The sequence below is a fragment of the Struthio camelus genome, chromosome 9 (assembly GCF_040807025.1).
Source record: "Struthio camelus isolate bStrCam1 chromosome 9, bStrCam1.hap1, whole genome shotgun sequence".
Classification (NCBI taxonomy): Eukaryota; Metazoa; Chordata; class Aves; order Struthioniformes; family Struthionidae; genus Struthio; species Struthio camelus.
Window position 1 is genome coordinate 7,969,001 of NC_090950.1, and position 21,728 is coordinate 7,990,728.

A 21,728-nucleotide genomic window follows, 5' to 3' on the forward strand; every position below is an offset into this window, starting at 1 on the left:
GAGTAACAGAGGCACCTGGCAAAAACCTAGCTCGCAGCATCCCGGCAGGCCGAATGTTGCCTGCCAGCAGGAGATGAAACAAAACAAGCGTGTTCAATGCCATGCTATAGGTAGTGAATTACAGAGATTCAGGTATAAAACCTTCCTTTTAAAGGAGATTTTTTTTGGTGTCAGATAAATCTGGTTTGTGGAGCGATTCACAGTGGGAAAACCTTGGTGGACTGAAGTGAACCCAGAGCAGCTGGGAGCACAAATGTGCGAGAGCGGTGATGGAGGCAGTCCCTGCACTCTTGACTACCTGGAGCGTGCTAACTCTGCGTTTATGAGGAGATTTGCTCTCTTCTGAAGAATTTAGTCAATTTGACTGAGGCAGGCAGTTCCCATGCAAAAGCAGGCATGTTGCAGCTGTCAGCAGACAGCATCATCTCTTGTCCCTTCCAGCTGGTAAGTACCTGCTTGGTTTTCCCTTCGTTCCCTCCTGTAGTTGGAGCCAGACAACAGCATCATAAGCCTGTGGCTTTCTCCTGGCAGTCTTCTGAGGCATAGCGAGAAGTGGAATTTCTGTATCTGGGGACACTGGCTCTATAGTCAGCACATCTATATACTCGCAAAAATGTTCTTGGGAGCATTTATAAAGCAGTAGTCTTAAAAGCTCGTAGCATTTGCCCTATGATCTGTGTAAGATGGCAGAGTGGAAGTGAGGTGAAAGGCAAGTTGCTTGTCTCTTTCTGTTAACAGGGCAGCGCTGGAAGGGGTCTTGGGAGCATGGCATCTACGAATCAGAGTAGATGGACCCTCTGCATGTCTAATGGTGAAGGCAGCAAATCAGTATTATTGGTTCATTCCCATTTCCCCATGTTGACTAGCTGCCTTCTGAACAGTTTTCTTTCCGTTTGAAAGTGTCTGGGGAAAATCCCATAAGCAATTATGCATTCTGCCAAGCAACAGCTTTCCCTTTGAAGGCAATTGTGCTTTTAAATCAGCATTCAGACGTGCCACAGCTCGAAACGTGCCTCGGAAGTCATTCTTCATAGGGGTCTGTGCCTGCAGATAAGCTTGAGGAATAAGGAATTGTCTGCTGATGGTTGTGAATGGCTGGAAATAGGCTGTGAATGCAGAGTCGGGAATCTCACTGACCCCTTGCTTGGTGTCCTGTATGTGCTACTGTCCAGTGCAGGTGTGAGGGAACAAGCTTTTGTAAAGGGGATGTGGAGGTCACCGTCTGATTTAATGACTTTCCTCATCCATAGGACCTTGGACCGGGTGCAGCCCTGTTGGGGTTTTGCTGAGTTAAACTTGTGACAGTTTCAGGGGATTGGCGATAACTGGAGGGAAATGCCTGCGTTCCCTGCCTCCCTCTGCCATGCCTCAGCCATGGGCATCCCTCCCAGGGCCCCTCTCTCCGAATTGGGATGGAGCAGCTGTCCTCTTCCCTTCCTCAGCCCCAACTCCTGCCCTGTCTTCCCTCGTGCCGGCCCAGAACGTGCCATGTGGGGTGCAGTGGTCTGCAGCATCTCCTCACTGAGGAGAAAAGGTAGACTGGGTTATAATGCTGACTTCCTTGTTGAGGCTGAATCGCCAAGGGTTGTTTTACACCAGGAAGGATTTTGCAAACGAACCAATAGCCAAAATACATTTTAATAAATTAAATTAACCTCCAATCTATTTGGTAAAATACAAGCTTATATTACCAGTTTGTTTACAACTGGGTTGATCTTTTTTTTTCTTTCTTTTTTTCTTTTTTTCCTCTTTTTAAGAAATACAGTGAATTAAGAAGACAGACTGAATAGGCAGAATGTGTTTTTCTGCTGTTAATAGAGTCCAGGACTGAAATGAACTGAAATGGTTTGGACAAAATTGTTAAAAACATTATAAAGAGATTAATCAGGCAAATTGGATTTTTTCTTAGAAACAGCTAACATGCAAAACCTTTAGTGCAGTTTGAATGTTTCAAATGAATTTCTTGAAAAATGAGTCGTCGTCGTTGTCATTCCCCCCCCCCCCCCCAAAAAAAAAATTTTAAATTTTTTTGGCAAGTACTGGTATTACTTTATGTTCTTCTAGGTCTAAATGAAAGGACAAGTGTGAGAAGTTTCCATCCCTCATCCCCAAAAAGCCCGGCTTACTGAGGATGTTACCTGTACTTGTGCTTAGTCCTAAGTTCAGTCCTGTTGAAATAACTAACAGAGGTGGCACCATTTAAATCCTCACATAACGCAGTGAGAAGATGCTCTCTGTGTGAATTTCGAGTATAATCCACATGCCAGCAGGTTCAAAAATTGTTCTTACGGAAACTACCAGCAATGGATATGCGTTTACAGAGTGACAAAAGTTCATTAAATTTACCTGTGACTTGAGCTAGAAGGTGGTTAAGGAAAAAGCCCGTGTTGAAGTGCATTTCATTACAGGTGAATGAGTATCTGATCACTATTCAAGTTTGAGGATACAGTTCCCTTTCATTCTAGCAGACACATTTCAAACACACAGACAAAATTTTTTCTATTTCCTTTTTTCCCAAAATAATTAGGAAAAACATTAAAGAAGCGGTAGACTAATTGTGTTGCATAAGTCCTTGAGATAAAACTCTAAACCTACTACAGGATCAACAAAGGCTAAAAAATGGCTTCTTAAAACACAAGTACTTCAGCAAAAGTTAAATCCATACCAATCTAAAAAAAAATCAACTTTAGAATAATGACACTTCAGATGATCTATTTTAGAAATGAAGGATGTCTTACATTCTACTTTTTTTTTTAATGTTTCTAAGTAACATTCATTTCTGGTTGTTAGCATTAGCATTATACAGGCAATAATTTAGGAATTTCAAGGCAATATACTTTCCACCTTGCATATGCAAAGAGTTAACATTTATTAAAAGTATAAGCATATCCTTTTCATTAAAGGATCATAAGTTGCTTTAGGTAAAATCCATGTACAGTATTTACACTCACCCTAAGCACAACTATACAAGTGACATCATTATTTCGGATCTGCTCCTGAGGAGTCTGGTAGGTGTCTAGCTGACTCCATCCGTGCAGTCATCTCTGAGCCTAGTTGGTGCATTGTTTTCAGGGCTGCTTCAGAAGTTCAATCTCCTCTTGCTCTTCTGTCAACTCTCCAGTTTTTGAAACGTCCAGCTTTCCAGCCCTAACGTCTCCAGACGCTGCATTTGCCCGATGTATTTTTTTTAGAGTACAACAATGGCATACTCCCTCCAGCTTCTAAAACAACCCTGGAAGCTAAGACCATCTCCTTTGATGCTGTGCTTTCCAGTGATGCCATTTGAGGTCTGTGTGAGATGTTTTGTCTTCCTATCTCAAAAAAACCCCCGAGAAGCTCAGAAGTCAGCCAGACGCTCCCTATCTTTCACTGGCCTACTTTAGAGGGTGCTGTTAAACAAGAGTCTTTTTGGTTTTAATTATCTGTCCCGTTTGTGAGTGTTTTCCCTCCCATCCTGTGTAGTTAAGCATAGGGATGTTGCCTGCAATATGGTCTTTGCTGCCCAAAGTCAATCTCCTAACGTGATGCCAGCTGGCATAGTAATAAACCTGTTTAAATGAAAATCTAGGTCATTCCTTGCAGTGTATTTTGCCAGTTCTGAATCAAGCGCTTTGCGATTTGTGTCTTAATGGAAAGTGTGTGTGCATATTATTAATCACTGGAGCTGCTTTTGATAATATTGGTTCTTTGATCTTAACACTCCTCATGAAAATTGCATAGTGATACATCTTAACAAACAGCCCACATTTGAAGCTGCCTGGATGTGAACGGGGTCCGGGTTCACACGTTGAGGATCCGCGACGGTGCCTGGAAAACAGCAGAAGGATTGGGAGAGAACTCTGTCTTGTCTTCTGGAATCTAGTGGGGTGAGCGGGGGGGGGGGGTGAGGAGGAAGAAATGTTGGTGTGACGCAGGGCGCAACTCTAGTGTGAGCGTTAGTGAGTCTAGACCATTCTGCGTATCTGCTCTGCCCTGTAACATGCCAGTACCTGCCAGTTGAGACTGGTCTAAGCTTATAGGATGATTCAAGGGCAGATGTATAATGTTTGGCCACGGAGGAATGGTTTTGTAAGAAGCACGCCCTTGGACCTTAAGATGTGCACTGTGGCAGGAAGATAACCGTGGCTGGGCAGTCTTTGGCAGGAGGTGACCAGGAACCAACCTGAGGAAGACAAACAGCTGACCTCCTCACAAATCCACGCTCACGTGTACTCTACAAACACCAGGACAAATTCACCCCTGGAATGATGGTGGATTAACGTGAGAGAAGATTACAGTGATGTTTGTCTGGTGTGAAATCCTTGACCTTTTGGTGGATGCCATTGAGATTCTGTCAAAATGCTTCAATCTTATGCTTTAAGGAGCCACAAGCATGCCAGATGTGTTGCAAAGGGGGAGACTTGGAGTATCTGAAGGAGAAAGATAGAGACCAGTATCGAGTACTGGCTGTGCCAGACTCTGAAACTGAAATGTCTCTGATAAGGATATACACTCCTCAGGTCTGGAAAAAAGGGAGAGCTAACAAAGGTGACTTCATGATACCTGAGATCGACATTCTCATTGATGTCTGCGGAGACAGGATTTCACCCCAAGTGTAGCTGTTCGGATTGTACAGTAGTCTGAGGGATACCTGGACACGTTGTCTCTTCCCTAATGCTAAAAGCCCAACAGATTCAAAATGGAACTATCCTTATTTATGCACCCAGCACAGGACTCTGGATGGATCCAGCCATAAAAACTAAAACTTAGGTAAGCTTTGTTTCATGCCGAGTATTTTGATGGCACTGCCTGAGCCGAGGAAGAAGAGCAAGAATATGGAACAAGAGAGTATAGGAGAAAGGAATATTTTTCCTCTGGGGGTGCCTCTGAAACACTGAGGAACGAGAGCAGCATCACAAACAAAGCCTGTGTAGCGCTCAGTAGCTGGGGAAAAATCAGCACTCTGAATCTTACATGCAGGTTCTCAGAGGGGAACATAAAACTGACTTCTCAGGTGTCTAGCAAATCCATGTGCTTCAGGCAAGAGGGAAAATCCAAATGGCCAAGTGTAAACCAGGTACTTCGAACAGTCTCACTTCTGTTCGAAGTGATGATTCCCCAGCATCATCTCCATCCCAGACTTCACCTTTCCTCTACTCACAGTGCTAGAAAGGCCCCAGTGGGACCCTTAGGACCTTTGCTTCGATGGTCTAGAGTATTGTGTCTTTAGTGGCACGTGTCTGTTTCTGGGAATCCCGTTTTCTTTTTCTCTTCCTCAAGAACTCGGCTAGAGACTCTGGCTTCATCTAGGACCCTTTCCTTGGGATCCTGTCTGCCAGATTGAAAGCAAAGGAGGGGAGCGTATCTTTCCCATGGCATTACACATCTTGGCCGGCTGAGGCACTATATTCTGCCTTGGGCTTCTTGGCAGGACAGTGCTGTCTAACTGGCCTTTCCCACTACTACCATCTTGCCATCTGTCTCTCAGCTTTCTCCCTCTTCCTGTAGGTCCACAGGTCTCAGGTTTTCTGAGCCTGAGATGCTGTATTTTGCCCCTGTAGAGTCCTAACCCTTCTCTCCTTGTTGCTGCACCTCAGGAAACATCCCAAACTATTCAGAGCAAAGAGGCGTTTTTGATAGGATTTGCAAATTCTCTCTTGCTTTGCCTTAGGCCATTGTCCCACATTTAGTTGAGTTGGATGCATCCGTTGTATGCTTTGTCGCAGCTCTGAGCCAGCAATCCTCTGTGGAGGAGGCATTTGGCTGTCTGCTGACTAAACATCTCTTCCTCATCTCCTCCAAGGCAAAGATTTACTTGTTATATGTGGCTCTGGAGTAGCTGCTGTTATTTCTAATGATACCACGTACTGCGGCTGGGGAATTCTGCCCTGGCCATGTCTCTGCTTTCCAAGTTGGTTAACGCAGTCTGTTTTCAGCTTTTGCAGTTGCTCGTGAAGTGTGGTTCTCTTTGGTGGCCTAATGCGGAAGACTGCTAAACCCGGGCCTTATCTGTGTGCAGTCTTTCCTTCGTTACTGAGACCTTGAGTATTTGGGGCCTCGCGAGGGAAAACACTGAGGAAAGAGAATGTTTTCTCATAGATTTTGCAGCAATGCTTAGATTTGCTTGGCCAACAAGAAAATATTCTTAGGCTGATACAGAAGGTCATAGGAACTCACAGAAAGTCCCAAGGAAGCCCAATAGGCCTGAGACCACTCATTATAGCCACATTCTGCTTGATGTTGGTAGAGGTGGAAGCTTCTGCCCTTCGCATGGCATAGGCATGTTGTGCTGTCTGGGTGGGTGGAGTCTGTTAGGCAACAATATGCAAACGTTTCCATACGAACACAAAGTTAATATTAACTTTGAGGGTCTAAGTCTCCCACTACAGTCCTAAACTTAGCCGAAGACAGAAGTAACACAGACTGACCATTCTGAGTATGTACAGAGGGTGTTAAATGCACCTTACACAAAAATATATGATGACACACACCTTGTACATAAGGTATCCAATTGTGGGAATCGCACATCGTGAACTGCCCAACTTTCATGCAGTTTAAAATCTTGGTCTCAGGCTTGAATTATGTTAAGTTACGATAAAACGTTCTCTAGCATGTCTCTCTGAAAGCAAGGGGATGGCCACATAACCTAATAGATAATGAGGAAAGAGTGGTCAATGAGAACATGACTTTATTCTACGCACACCACACTGGTTAACAAATGAGGAGTTCCCTGATGCATGCCTTGGGCTTTACCCACACAGACTTTGAGATTTTGAAAAGTGCTAATTACCTTAAAATCTGCCTTGTAGCTTGTCTCTTGAACAAAATGTTCTTCTGGGATAATGAAGCCCTGCTTTGTCTTTATAGGTTTGGATGGTTTTGCTCCAGTCCATGGGCGATACTCTTGCCTGAAACAAGATTGTCGAGACAAAAGAATCCATGATACGCAATATATTAACAGGGAAATGGTGTTTCTGCTCAGAATAGGAGCCAACCCAAAAGGCAAAACTAGATATTAAACTCATCTAAGGCTAACTATTTTGGAATAAAAGAGGAAACGAATCTAGGGAGCTGCTTCTCTTTGAAAGAAAGCCCATACTGTGAAAGACGCAGCAGGTCATGGACTGGCTAACTGGCTGCCCTGGCTTAACTCTCCTGCTTCTCTTTCTGGTGCTTATGTGTTCTCGCTTTGAGGTGATTGGCAGTTTCTTCCTGGATAAAAAAAAAGGCAGGGTGACTATTTGCTGGATAGGTTTTATTGACTCATTGGCCACTTTCGGTCTAAAGCGTAGATATGGGGCTCTGGGCCTCTAGTCTTCATTCACATGGACGGTGGCCAGCTGCTGCTCTTTGTATCAAGAGAGGTAAAGCCGAGTAAAGGGGGCACGTTTGCCAGCATGTCGTTCTACGCTTTTGTGACAACTTAGTCAGAAATTCATCGGAAAGGAGACCCTACCCCATCTCAGCTGGCAGATGCTTCAGCTGATGTTTTCCTTCACATAGGGGCAGCTGCATGAAAATGTCTGAGAAGAAGGTGCTTGGGTGACTGTTACTTTTGGAGAAGTGACGTCTGGAGAAACGGTGCAGAGACGGCCCGCTTAGAAAGAGGCACATGTTTCAAGAGTGCTGAAGAGCAACATGCCAAGAGTGTGGCTTAGCTAGGCTGTTGGCATCCTTCTGTAGCCTTTACTGGGCTTGTCTGTCCCTTTTGTCACAGATAGGCCACACCACTGCCCTCCTAAATAGGACTCTCCTGGTGCTGTAGTAGTAGCCAGCTGGGCTGGCTTGTTTGCTCGTTCAGGAGAGGACAGAAGTCTGCTCTGTTTGTGTGTGTGTGTGTCTCCGGCAACCAGTTCAGGCAGCTTCTGTAGCAAAAGGCTGAGCTATGTGAGAAGGTTAACCAAACTGTGATTTTACAGCACGTTGACTTCTCCGCAGTAACTCCTGCAACTTGGCTGAATAGTTTCAAATAATCACGTTAGCATGGTTCAAGCCACAAGTGCTCACCACAGAGCTGAGAGTGGAAGACCGCCCTTGTTCCTCTCTGTTGTTGAGAGGACTCACTGAGTTTGTGCTGACCACCTTCAGTGATGGCATAAGCTGTTTTGTAGAGCAGAAGGTTTGCGTATGTGGACAATGACTGAAGGGAATGATAGGTTCGTTAAGTGTACACACTGAATCCATAAGCATGCCACATGAGAAACATCTCATTCTTGGTTAAAGAGGTAAAGTAACTTGTCCAGGGTTTTTTATCCATGCTAGAAGCCTCTATAGGAGGTTTTTAGTGGCTAGTATCTAGCAAGCTTTATGTTTGCACCCTGGCATACTTAAAATAGTGACCCCAACTTACCAGTCCATTTTAGACAAGATCAAAGGCTAAGACTCAGTCACGAGGTGTGTTCAGGCTAGGGAAATAGGCTGTGTTTTAATGTGCTGAGCTTAGCTTTCATCAGAGCCTTTTTCATTTTCTTTTTTTCTGAACATTATTTAATATTTTGATAGTAGCTGCAAACTCCTTTTTAAGAATCTTACTAGTTAAAGTGTGTAAGTGTGGAAAAAAATTTTTTTTTAGAATGTATAGTTTGATCTTGATCTTTTTAGTATATTGTTAAAATATCCCCTGCATTATGGATCATGCTTGATTTCTAAATGTAGATTCAGCCTTAAAATGCTACCTCTTTCCTAGTTTGATTTGTAGATGCAGGGTGCAGCCTTGGAGCATGTATAACACAGTGAGAAACAGCAAACTAGCAAAAAATTATTTTCAAAAAAGTGACTGACTGTGTCTTTACTGAATTAGCTGTCTGCACTGGCCTCCTGTTAGGGTGGATGAGAGCCAGTGCAGGGGCCCACAGCCAAGACTGGATAGCAGATTGTCAACTGGAGTGGTGCAGAGTTCTTAAATCCACTCTGGATTAGTAATGGATGTTGCTCAGTAGCAGAGCTTCCTACAAAAAAGCAAAAACCGACCCCCCTCAGGGCTGTCCATGTGTCCTGCAGATTTTGTCTGTAATCGGTTTGCTCTTGCTGTTCGGAGCTGCTCCCTTTCACCTTCTCTGTGTCTTGCTTTGCAAGCTTGCTCAAGTTGTAGGTAAATGGCGGCCTGGCTCTCCTGATGGCTGGTGGTTCTGTTTCTGCTGCTATAGCACCTGAGGGTGCAGAAGTGCCTTGCAGAAAGGCAACGTTAGCCAAGCAGAGCCCCAAGAAGGCAACCTTGCAGTGGGGAATCCCAGACGTGTGTGAATGCTTAGTTAAATCTGAGCTCTGTTCTGCTGTGCAGCCAGAGGGAGGACACCCAGCTACTGGGCAAAATACCAGCAAAGTGGTACAAAGCCATTATTTAAATCCCAGCACTTTCCAGGCACTTGACCCTGCTGTCCTACATAAAACTGCCTTGCCTTAGGGATACTGATGGCATTGATTCTTAACCATTTATCCTCGTTGATTCTTAACCATTTATCCTCGTGACGGCTGCTCTCCCTGCTGTATTACGCTGAGATGGAGCGTGTCCCCAGCTTTCACTGAGTGGCTGTGCTGCCTGTCTCGTTGCTTTGTAACAGATCGTTTGCTGATTTGGCAGGCCTCCAAACACTGGCCTTTTGGATCGTAGGACTCTCATTTTGGCTGGAAGCCATGTTGTTTTCCTCTCAGCCTAGATATCCAAAACTGTTTGAGACACCTACATGCAATAGGGAAATGCTGTACCTTCACCCATAGAAACAGAAATGTGAGGGCAAATACAGTCAGAGCTGAGATTCACAACAGCCTTTCTGATTCTGGCCTGTAGCTAGCGGTGTCCCCCAGGGGTCAGTCCTGGGTCCAGTCTTGTTCAGTGTATTCATCAGTGACCTGGATAAAGGCACGGAGTGCACCCTCAGCAAGTTTGCTGATGAGACTAAACTGGGGGGAGTGGCTGACACATCAGAAGACTGTGCTGCCATGCAGAGGGACCTGAGGGACCTGGACAGGCTGGAGAGCTGGGCGGAGAGGAACCTCCTGAAGTTCCACAAAGGCAAGTGCAGGGTCCTGCACCTAGGGAGGAAGAACCCCCTGCACCAGTACAGGCTGGGGGCTGACCTGCTGGAAAGCAGCTCTGCAGGGAAGGACCTGGGAGTCCTGGTGGACAAGTTAAGCACGAGCCAGCAATGTGCCCTTGTGGCCAAGAAGGCCAACGGTGTCCTGGGCTGCATGAGGCAGAGTGTTGCCAGCAGGTCGAGGGAGGTGATCCTGCCCCTCTCCTCAGCCCTGCGGAGGCCTCACCTGGAGCACTGTGTCCAGTTCTGGGCTCCCCAGTACAAGAGAGACATGGCCCTACTGGAGAGAGTCCAGCGGAGGGCTACAACAGTGATTAGGGGACTGGAGCATCTCTCCTCTGAAGAAAGGCTGCGAGAGCCGGGCCTGTTCAGCCTGGAGAAGAGAAGACTGAGAGGTGGTCTGATCCATGTGTACAAGTATCTGAAGGGGGGGGTGTCGAGATGATGGGGCAAGACTCTTCTCCGTGGTGCCCAGCGACAGGACAAGAGGCAACGGGCATAAACGGAAACCCAGGAAGTTCCAGCTGAACATGAGGAAAAACCTCTTTCCTGTGAGGGTGACAGAGCACAGGCACAGGTTGCCCAGAGAGGTTGTATATAGTCTCCTTCCCTGGAGATATTCAAAACCTGTCTGGACGCGATGCTGTGCAATGTGCTCTAGATGATGCGGCTTGAGCAGGGGGATTGGACTAGATGATCTCCAGAAGGCTCTTCCAACCTCAACCATTCTGTGAATCTGTGGTTCAGACCCCAGATTTCCCCCTGGAGAAACTCAGAACCTTCAGACAGAGGAGGGCTTGATGAAACAGGGATGAATTGTTCCTTCTGGGAGCTGGGGGACTTAAAAAAATAAAAAAAAACTGAGAAAAAGAAAAAAGACACGAAATGAAAATGATCCTAGACAATGTTTGGTCCAGAAAGTACAGCTACCAGCTCTGCGTTTCAGCTTGCAGGATGCAAACATTCATCTGCAGCTGTACCGCCAAGAGTCAAAAGGAGTGAGAGCCCAAATGCTGGTTCACTAACTTGACTAGAAGTCAGTCATGGAGTAGCAAATGGAATCAAAATGCATCTGAGTATTCAGCCTACTCGGAGCTCGGGGCAGAAGAACAATCTCATTTCTAACATTACTTAGTTAAATTAAGGCTCTGCCAAGATGTAGTGACTTGTCTCCCTCGTTGTACTCCCTGCTACAGTGTTTAAGAAAGCCACGGTGTCAAAACCAGCTCAACTGCATGTTGCCTCTTCCTCCCTTCCCTGCTTTCACCACCACGAATGGTGTCTTGTCCAAGACCACACTAGTAATAGAGTTAGTTCCCGGAGAACAACGCAGAGAGGAAATTACAAAACTGGAATGGAGAAAGGAAGAGCCCTAAGCAGTTTGACTCCCTGCTTCAGCTGCTGCTGGAGGCGGACATGAGAGACTGGCTGTTGCTGCTGGAGACAGTCATCTTTCTCCTCCCCTTCTCCCTAAATAGCAGCAGTTGTCAGGTTTAAGGGGTGCTAGCTTAGAGCAGCAGTGAGACTGTAGCTTTTTTGCCACCCCAGCTATGAAAGGGTCACCCAGTACAACACAAAACCCCTTGTTCTGGGCTGACCTAGCAGCCTGCCCTTGCAAGTCGCATACCCTGGGTGTGCAGGCGTGTTTCAGGATGGAAGGTGCAGCCCCCCTGCCGCGGGCAGGGCTGGAGGTCTCCCAGGACTCACCTTTGCAACATGAGCATCAGGGGTCCCAGCCGGTCCCCTCAGTCCCACACCCGGGGATTTGCACAAGCCAGTCCTGCATGAGACTAAGGCTGCATGGGAATTGCTTGTGAGATGGAGCTCCCGAGCCGTGCCCTGGCCGTGCTGTGCACGTTGGAGCAGATACTAGCCTTTTTGCAGTACCGCTGCGGAGCCAGTCATTACAAAGCAGGCATGTCTGTGACTGACAGAAGTGGAGGGGGCAACAGTCTGCAAGACTATAGTTCAGTATCCAAGCTCTCCTTAGTTGTTGTGTTATTCTGTGTTGTTATAACCTATAGGTGAGCCTTTTGACCTCTGTAAATAGAAGCGACCCAGTGGTACTTACCAGTCTTACTAAAGCACTGGGATCGTGAAAGAAAAAGGACTGCTGAGTTGTAGGAAGGCTTTAAATAGTAGGGATCAAAAGGGCTACTCAGAGGTTGTAATGCTGCTGTGTGTTGCTGCTCCTTTACCTCTGCCTTGCTACAGAATCAATATTAAGAGGCTATTTACAGATGGTTGCCCAGTTTTCTGCGGAACTGCTTTGATCACATAAATCACCGATTTGTCAGTCATTGCTCTTTCTCATAATTGGTTAATAGAGCCTGGGGAAAGGAATTTCTTCCTTTATAATATGTCAGGATATGAGCTATCTGGGAAGGAAGGTATGAATAAACGCACTCTGGAGAGCTGAAAGGCTTGTGGCCTGCTGGGACAGAGTAACCCTGTAGTGGTAACTGGAAACCGAGCCAGTGGCAGTAGAGTTACCGTGTATACTGCAGGCAACAACAACAAAGAGTCATTGGACTGTTATTATTACCAGAGGGCTAATACAAAGCCGAACTTTGAAGACAGCTGTTTAAATTAAATGGTTGTTGTGTGCTATTTCCACCTTTTGGGTGAGCAGGACCACCTGTACTCTTAGGTCTGTTGGGCAGCCTTTTTCCTGAACGAAGTAGAAAGGTTGCTTTTAAATATGCTGATTCTTTTCCCTTGCATTGAGAGGCTGCTCTGATGTGCTATTGGGCTGTGCTGTGAGGATTTAAACCGACTGGAAAGTTGTATTGTCCTGACTTGGTCTCTCTGATATGATCCTAACCCATCCTTCCAGCTGTAGGTCACCACTGTGGGCCTTTGTTGCACCATTTCAGGGGAGTTAGTAGACAAAAGCAGCAGCTTCTGCTGGTAGAGAAGGCCCCTGTTGCAAAGGCGCATGGAAGGATAATACATCATTGCTAATTAGCGTGGTTGGACCTGGGAGAGCTCTGTCTCCTGCCTGCCACTGTGCCCCCTCTGCAAGCCTCATCCTCCGTCAGTCAGTCCTTGGAAGCCCGACCTGCCTGGTCCAGGCTGGGCCACACCAGAGCTGCGGAGCCATGCGCTGGGTTCAAGCGGATCTGAGACCAGCTGGAGGGTCACCGTGGCAGCGCAGTGACGGTAACCAGCACCTCCCTCGCCCCTGCTGTCTGGCCTACTACTTTGCTCCCGCAGACCAAAGACTGCCGTGCCAGAGCGCCCTGCGCCTTCCTGCCTGCCGTGGGTGAGGAGCGTGGGAGCTAGGGGCGCGCGAGGGCTGTTCAGCCAGCTGGCCCAGCGATTCATCGCGAGGACTTCCAGATGAGGCAGCCTGTCAAGATTGTGTGACGTGTTTTGGAAATGAGGGGTTCACGTGTAAGAAATGTGGTTGGTCTTTAGGTTCCTTCAACATGCAGAGCAGCACTTCTGCTGGCTGCCTGCTGTAATCCACGCTGCTAGGTGCTCAGAGCTGCACAGCTGCTCGGGCCGCGTGCCGCCCACAGCTCTTCCCCTCGCTGTTCGCTCTGCTTCCCAAAGGCTTTCTGGCTTTGCAGAGAAAGCAGCCTGTGAAGTCTTTTTGATTTCACTGAGATGGAGGGCATTTTTAATGTCACCGTGCTGTGGGTGGGGAGGCAGAGTTAAGGGAGGGAAATCGAATGCCAAACATGTTGTTTGCAGTGTTGGGGGCTGGCACTTCCAGGCAGATTTACCTTCAGCTTCTGTAGAATTCCTTTGACCTGCAGTACACCACCAATGATGCTCACGGTTGGCATTTTAGTACCTAATTTTTGTGTCATGGGTTACTTTGCATGATTAATTATCAGTAGCATTCTGTGTCGCTACGTTAAAATTCCCTTTCTCATTTAAGAAATACAGAACAAACTCATTCTGTATAGCTGAATACAACGCTCAGGAGTTAACGCTGCCTGAGCTAATCTGTATTTATTCTTCCACTGCCATGTTCAGTGTAATACCTGGGCACTCCGATGGGAATTCACTAGCGTAACTAACATTTGTCACGTTCTCCCTTCAGAGGGAAAGTTGGGTGCGTGGTATTGGGGTTTCTATCGTTAAGATTTTCTTTTTAAAGTACACACTATTGACTTCCATTGGAGAAGGCAGACTGAAGTGGCGTGCTTGAGAAGGTGGTGGGATCTGAAATAGCACTCTGAGGAAACTCCATACAGCTGCTCAGCCAGGCTCCTGGCACAGATGTGCCATTACCCTTTCAGTAGAGACGAGGTTTTTTTGCCAAAGCACAGCTGAGAGGCCAGTGATGCTCCTTCAGATGATATGCTGAATCTGTGCCACTGGGGATCTCAAAAATGCAATGAGATCTTGATTGGAAATCCTGTGAGAGGCCAGAGCAAAGAGCAGAAGAGAAGCAGCCTGTGCTGGTGAGGCTGTGTGCTGCAGCGTCTTCTGCTAGCTGGAGTTTCCTAAGGGCTGGTGGCTGCCTGCCTGGGTGTATCACACCGCTGGAGTACAGAGGAGGTACAGCAAAGGCCTGCCTAGGTCAGGGCAATTCCTAGCCAGCTGAAGATGGCAAAAAGCTTGAGTCAGGGATGCAGCAGTGCGAGCTTCACGGGACGACAAAGCCAGAAGCACTCCTGGGCGATGGAGCGATCAAACTGCTCCTTCTCTGATCCACATCAGGTACAGATGGGATGCTGGAGGCCTTTCCAAGCCTTGGATACATGAGCAGGTTGTGCCCATTCTCCTGTCCACCCGGAAGAGCACAGTGCATGTCCGTGCAGTGTAAGGAGAGGACTGGGGGGAAAGAAGTGGAGGTGGGGCAAGACAAGATAGAGGGATAGAGGAAAGAGTTGAAGACCAGAAAACAGGAATTACAGAGGAGGAAAACAGAAGAAAAGTGAATGAAATGTGATGTGTAAAGATCACCTGGCAGTTAGGGCTCTCAGAGCGAGTCTCTCCCACTGGAGACTCTTTTCAAGACTGCACAGGACAAATCATCTAGCTTCTTCCTGCCTCAGTTCTCATCTGTAGCAAGGTCAAACAGTACTTGGAGCTGCTCATATCTCACAGGAGAGAAGCAGCAGTAAAAGACTGGGACTGAAAGGCTAGGAGAAAAAAGCCTCAGACCGTTGCCTTGGGGTGAGTTCTGGGAGTTCGTCCCACTGATGGACTGACCGCCAAGGAAGGAGCACGTACTCTGTGAGAGGGCAGCCAGCACCTCTCACCTGTCAGAGAACTGCACAAGTGGGACTGTGTAGGTAGGTCTCAGGGTCTTGATTTGTGTGATTATCCCTTTCTTTCCCCTTTTCCTCTAATACAGGTTTGGGTGCGCTCTGAGAGAAGGAAATTCCTGCTAGCTTTATGCAACACCACTGAATTTTCCCCATTTCAGTTCTGCAGCTTATTTCACAGAAGGGAGATCCTCTCTTGAGCATCTATTCCCCAGCTGCCCTTATTTTCTCCTCCCAACCCTCTGTTCCTCTCCCCATCTCCCCCCTTCCCCCAGCCAGGCTAGGGGAAGTGTCTCTAGATCAATCCAGAATGCCTGCACCAAGCAAGCTTACATCTTAAATAGCATAAAAGTCGGGGGCTTCAGTGTTAATTTCCCCAAGCAGCAAGATACTTAAGTATATAAAGATAACTTTAAGCCTTGATTATAAAAGCTTTACTTCCATTATTAAGGTTAAGCATGTGTTTAAATATCTTGCTGGATCAAGAGCAATGCCATGCTCCCATGCTGTGCCGAACATGTGTGTAAAGACTTTTTTTGTTTTCTTTCTGCACAGCTGAAATAAGATGCTCTTCCGTGTGAACTGGTCACCACAATTCACTTTGCTCTTCTGCAGCAGAGTGTTTGAGGGTAGGTAGATAGTGTAGACAGCAAAGCAGTATGCTCCGTGACTGCATCCATGGTTGGGGGGGGGGGTCGTTCCCCTTCATTCTGTGATGCACAGGAAGGTGGGTTTTCAGCTCATCAGGGGCCCTTCAACCCTGTCAATCCTAGCATCACTAGCAGTGACATGAGCAGTGGCACATCAGGTGCTTAGCCCTTAAATGATGCTAGCTCTTTCCATATCATTTTCTTTCCATGGAAGCAACAAAACAAAATTGAAGAAGGCCGTTGGTGTGGCTGTATTCTGTGAGCAAGAAATCCTGCTGATCAACACCCCGAGTTTGGTCTGCTTTCCTGCTGTGCCTCCACACCCACGGGACTGCTAGCAAAAGCCAGGTACTCTTGAACACCTGCTCAAAGCACTTAAATTGCAGAACCACCAGCCACAGGGGTTAGGCCCTACTTGGGACCGGCACTGTGCACGTGTCAAGAAACTCTTAGCCATCCTCCCCCTTGCCTGAGCGCTAATTCCCAAAGAGACAACAGGTGGGAGAAGAAGAGGCAAACCAAAATGTTGCTGTTGAGACAGCGTTTCCACTTGCACATCTGAAGTACTTTCCAAAAGCTGGTGGGTTCTTTGTTCCCCTTTTACAGAAGGAGAAACTGAGGTCTGCAGAAGTGAGTTGAAGTACAGCTGAGCCTTGAGCAGAGCTCTCCTCTCCACTAGGCCAGCCCTGGCAGAGGGGCAGCACCCCCGTCGTCTTCTAATGAAATGAGAAGAATGTGAAACCCACTGAACAGGAGCGAGGCAACAGCTGGCAGATGGCTGCTGAGAGCACCAACTACTCATCCATCATAGAAGGGAGCAAAGCAGCCAGTAAGCCATTCCCCCCCACACACACACCAAAACACCTGCTAAATGCACTCAAACCTAGTCCTAAAACTAGCTGTGTGTGAATCTCCGCTATGTCAATAGCGCACAGTACTTGTGACTTGCTGCTGACAGGGAAAAGCCACTTCCATGACTCTGAAGGGCAAACTTTCAGGGAGGGCAGACAGGGTAGCTCTGAGCTCCCTGTTTGTCGTCTTTCAGCATCAGTAAGGTGTGATCTGCTGCAACCCGCTGCAGCAGTCCCTGGGATCTTTTCACAACGGGAGCACACGTTTTTTCCTTTCATGTGCTGCTTATATTGATCTGGCTCGCTCTGTGTGACTGAACTTCCCCATGTAGTCCAGTCAGCCTTTGACTTCATTCAGAGCCTTAGCAGAACTCCAGCTGAAATCCAGGAAAAAATTTGGTAACACGGGGCAACGTTTTGGAGAGCAGGATGCCATGCTGTCTTTCCATGTTATTTCATAATCAAAAACATCTTTGCTTTCTCAAAGCAAGCCAGAGAACAGGCATCCTTTTGATACCCCGTCCACCTTTGTCTCTTTTGGCCCTAGCAGGATTCCTGCCGAAGTCGCTATGAACAGGGTTGGTCTTTTTGTCTTGGTCACTGGTCCTATGTTTGTTTTGTTCTGCTAAAGGCCAGGTCAGGCTGACCACACCACGTGTGGGAAAGAATACAGCCTGCTTTGCATGCAGCTGATTTCCTTCTGTGCTTAAAAAAAAGCATTAAAAACACGTAGGGAGAGATGGAGGAGGAACTTGCAGAATGAAGTCTCACAGCATTACATTGTGAAAAATGTACTAAAGCGGGTTCACTGCTACACTTACAGGCCTAACAAGAACAAACGCGCAATGGGATGCTGTTGAAACATGCAGTTAAAATCCCTGAATCTTTAAACAAACAAACAAACAAACACTGCTTACAAAATTAAGCCAAAAAACACCCGTGCCTCTCAGAATAGATCACGTAACAAGGCCAATCTTTCTGCACCGTCCTCTTGGAATCAGCCTTTCCATCCATACACATCTCGTCTCTTTAACGAGAAGCAATCCCAAACAGCTCCCGAGACCTGACAAAGTCACAGAATACAGTTGCAGGCAACTGACTGGTGTTGTTCTTGCTACAGCAGCTGATCGTGCTAGCAAGAGCCTCATGCTGCCTGCTTGACCTGGGTTGGTGCAGAGCCCTGCTACAGCAGTTACCGTGCAGACGAGTGAAACAACTGCTGCTTTTGAGAGCAGAGGCAGCTGACCCCCCTGCGAAGGAGCCCTGCTCTCAAGGCTGCCCTACCTGCTCTCAGTGCAAAGGAGGAGCTTATTCCTCTAGCACCCGAAGAGGTGGAACCTACCCGAAGGTACCCCCTAGAAAGGAAACCAGAGGACCAGGGTGTTTTCCATACCTGAGCTCTTCTCATGAGCTGCCTTACCACCACTGGTCTCTGCTGTAGTGCAGGCACATCCTCCCTTTCCCTGAGCGCTTTAGGGCATTGCCTGCTTCATCCAGCCACCTCCTCCTCAAGGGTCAGCACCCTCCAGCCGCCCCCTCTCAGGCTAAGCCCACCCCAGCAGAAGACATGCCTTTGCTTTACCCCTGCTACAGCTGATTTGCCTTTCTTACTTCCTCAGCAGCTGCCTCAGCCACCAGCAGGGCCAGGTGAGCCAGCTTTTCCCTGACTAGCACCTACCTACAAGAAGCAGGGTAGGTCTTTGCTGCTGTGGGTTAGTGGAGCTGGTGGATGGGTGGGTGTTGAGGACTCTACTAAAGAGCAAGGAGGTTCTTTCTGGCTTTCATCGGAGAGGAAGATGAACACCTAGTGCTGCTGTTCAGCTACTGCCAGAAGAAGAGGTGGATGTTTACTGACTAGGATGCTGCCTTCAAAGCACAGTAAGGTATGAGGGAGGGAGGAAGAATGGATGGACTGTGGTGTGGTATCAGTGAAGATGTCCTTGTGGTTGTAGGCCTGTGACTTGCAAAAGGTGGTTGTGTTGTGGCTCCCCTTTTCCCCGCCTCAAACAAGGTGCTTTTCCAGCACTAGTAGGATGTTTCTGTGGCTTAAACGTGGTTAAAGTTACCAAATAAAAGCCCAGCACCCTAAATGTAACTGCAAACGAATGTGAGTAACCCTGCTATGTACTAGCCACTTCAATCCTGTTTAGCCTTGCTTAAAAAAAGGAGCAAGCAACCAGTGTATATCAAAGCAGACTCTTACTGTCCTGGGAAGCTATCGTGGATATTGCTTCTGCTGCTTGTTGTGACTCCTGTGCCTTGCAACTGAATGCCTTCTAGGCGAAGTTTCCAGTGGTATGGGGATTTCTTAAACTTGGCAGAAGTAAAATGTTGTGCTAGATGATAATCCAAAGAAACTATGGGAATCGCTGGAGCGAGACAAAGGTGGTTTGACTTGCATAGGCCTAGACTGGTAGACTAACACCCTACTTAGTACTTTAGGCATGCCTGCCTGTGTTAGTTCTAGTGTATAACCTTCAAACAGCTTAAATGCGTTATGTGGGAAGTTCGTCTTGGTGTCACTGCCCTAGCCCGTGCCTCTGACTTCAGTGCGTGGTGTTCCCTCACTTGAGCTATGATGAGTTCTAGGACAACTTGGCTGTTTTTTTTCCTGAAACTTCTGTTTTGCTTTGCTGGCTGTGCACTATGTCACCATGTGCTTCATCTGTGAAACTGTTGCTCTTTTACTGCAGTAGTTGTGAGCCCTGTGCAGGAGTAGACTAGTCGGAGGGAAGGAAGGTGGGAAAAGTGACTCTTCCCTGACAGGAGCTGTGGTTCTAGTGAGTGTTTAACGTGCCCTTGGCTTGGGGCTGGGCTGAAGAAGCAGGAGGAGGTTAGGAGATGGATATGTTTCTGAAAGATCAACCTTGCTAATGTGGTTTTAGGCGGGTTTCTCTTTTGAAGTATTTCCTGTGCTGTTTCAGAACTTGTAAGTGCTTTTCTTCAACAGTAACCATCACTTGGTAGATGACTGTCCTGTAAGATGTGTCAAAGAATAAAATAGTGCGTGGATTCAAATGCTGCACAGCTACCACTTCCACAGACAATATGTAGCTATACTTGTATCAGGGCTGCTGCCTGTGTAGGGAAGAGTAGGGTAAGCAGTGTGCACTCGCATGCAGGACTATAATCCAGGGCCCCAGTGTTTTTCTCTTAAAAGCTCTTTGATAAATAATCTAATGAATTGCAATTGCGGAGGATCTAAATACTCAGGATTCTATTAGAATAAGATTAATTACTCTGTCAATATACTTAATAAGCATATTACCGTCAGCCAAACGTTGTTATTAGGGAGCATGTAACAATGTGAAACTGATGCAATATTTAGTATTGACCGTGCAGCAGCTCAAATTCCCTTTCTCCCCATGGTAGGTGTGAATGAGGATCAGGGCTGAATTTGGATGCATGCGGCCTTATTGATTATTCCAGAAAATAAGTATCTGTAATCGGTCATAATGATCAAAGGGAAGGCATCAATAACAACAACAATCACTTAACCATTTTAAAAAGCCCTTTGGGAAAGGTGGTTTGTGACCCTAAATTTTTCCCCTACGCGTTATTGTCATTACGCGCTTGGACTGCATCTTTCTAGGTATGTCCCAGGTGTCCTCATTCATGTCTGACTGAGCTTTGAGCCGTGACTTGGCTCACCTTGAATGGGGCATTCCAGGTGTTTAAAATAATAACAATAGTACAATTATGGCATTGACAAATTTGGGGAATATACTTCAGTGCAACTTTTGCTGATGAGTACAGATGGCTGTAAAAAGTGTTGTGCCTTCCCAAAGCGGGTACTTGGAGCACTGCCGTGCTACGGGTGGCAGCACGGGTCCTACCCTGGCTTGCTCCCTTATCCTCCCTCCTCGATATGTCAAAAGCGAGAAAACGCGTGAAGGCTCAACCTGCAGTTTTGGCAAACGCTACGTGTGCTCCAGACGTGCTGCGCTGCAAAGGCAAAAACGGTCTTGTCCTGAGCTGGGGCAGAGCGGCGGGAGACCAGACACCAGCGTGGAAAGCCACGTTTTTAACGACCGCGCTGTCAAAGGCGGGCGCAGCGGCGGCAGCAGGCGGGTTCAGCGCGGTGCCTAGCTCGCCAGCCTGCCCTGTCCTCCCCCCGGCCTCCCCCTCGGCGGCGGCGGCGGGCCGGTTCCCCGCAGCGCGGGCGGCCCTAGCGCAGGCTGGGGGAAGCCGCGCTCCGGCCGGCGGCGCGGCGCGGGTTACCTGTACGAGGTGGTGTGGCCGCTGTCCGCTGGCGAGCGGGGCCAGAGCTGCTGGAAGCCGGCGTACCTGATCGCCTCGGGCCTCTGCTCTCGGTCGCCGGCCGGCAGGACGTAGACGGAGCCGCTCGGGCCGGCGGGGGCCCCGTTCCTCCGGCTGTCGCCGGTCCAGGGCACGGCGTCTCTCTTCGGAAGCGGCCAGGCTCTGAAATCCCGCCGGTACTGGGTCTCTGCCGCGAAGGGCTGGCCGCCGGCCGGGCCCCTCCGGTGGCTGCCGCCTTTGCCCGACCGCTGGGCGGGGGGCGCGGGGGGAGCCGCGGCGGGCAGCGGGCCGCCCCCCCGGCCCTGGCTCCCACCTGTTGGGCCGCGCGGGGGGCTCCCCCCGGCCTCCTGCTCCTCTATATCCGAGTAGTTGTGGATGGTGAGCGGCACCGAGAGGTCGGACTTGTCCAGCTGGTTCCAGAAGCGAGCCAGGCAGCACACCCGGCTGATGCAGGGCCAGGCCATGGCCCGCGGCGCGGCGCGGCTCGCGGGCGCCCGGCGCTGCGGATGAGCCTGAGCGCTGGCCCCCGTTAACGCGGGCGCCTCCTCTCACCAACCACCCCCCCCCCCGCCCCGGTTAATAACGCCCCCCCCCCCCCCCCGCCAGGATCGCAGCCGGCACACGTGACCCTCGGGCTGCCACAAGGAGCTTAACGCAGCCGCGGGCGCCGGCCGCGACGCGGAGCAAAGCCCCCAAACCCCTGGGCGCGAGCTGGCCCTGCTGCGC

The 21,728-nt window shown here is 48.4% G+C and overlaps 2 protein-coding genes across 14 annotated transcripts in view; one reads left to right on the top strand and one right to left on the bottom strand.

The window, feature by feature from the left end:
• LOC104143561 (claudin-15) overlaps positions 1-21,728 on the top strand; it is a 62,607-nt gene that overhangs the window by 2,463 nt on the left and 38,416 nt on the right. Inside the window, exons 3-5 of one of the 12 annotated variants that reach the window (XM_068954209.1) lie at positions 16,106-16,239; positions 16,498-16,720; positions 18,362-18,389. The exons of the other annotated variants lie outside the window; for them this stretch is intronic. Of the exons in view, the coding sequence (XP_068810310.1) occupies positions 16,666-16,720; positions 18,362-18,389 (83 nt within the window). The 5' untranslated portion in view covers positions 16,106-16,239; positions 16,498-16,665. The remainder of the gene's footprint in view (positions 1-16,105; positions 16,240-16,497; positions 16,721-18,361; positions 18,390-21,728) is intronic. 12 annotated transcript variants of the gene reach the window in all.
• Positions 1,619-21,557, bottom strand: MAP6D1 (MAP6 domain containing 1). 2 transcript variants are annotated; one of them, XR_011142798.1, is made up of 4 exons: positions 20,964-21,557; positions 6,770-6,887; positions 6,471-6,625; positions 1,619-3,807 (listed from the first exon to the last, which is right to left on the bottom strand). XR_011142798.1 is itself a non-coding variant. In XM_068954211.1 (3 exons), exons 1-3 carry the CDS (start codon positions 21,464-21,466, stop codon positions 3,781-3,783), a joined length of 648 nt encoding a protein of 215 aa, XP_068810312.1. In that variant the 5' UTR covers positions 21,467-21,557; the 3' UTR covers positions 1,619-3,780. The 2 variants fall into 2 exon arrangements, 1 of the variants encoding a protein (XP_068810312.1); XM_068954211.1 differs by lacking the exon at positions 6,471-6,625.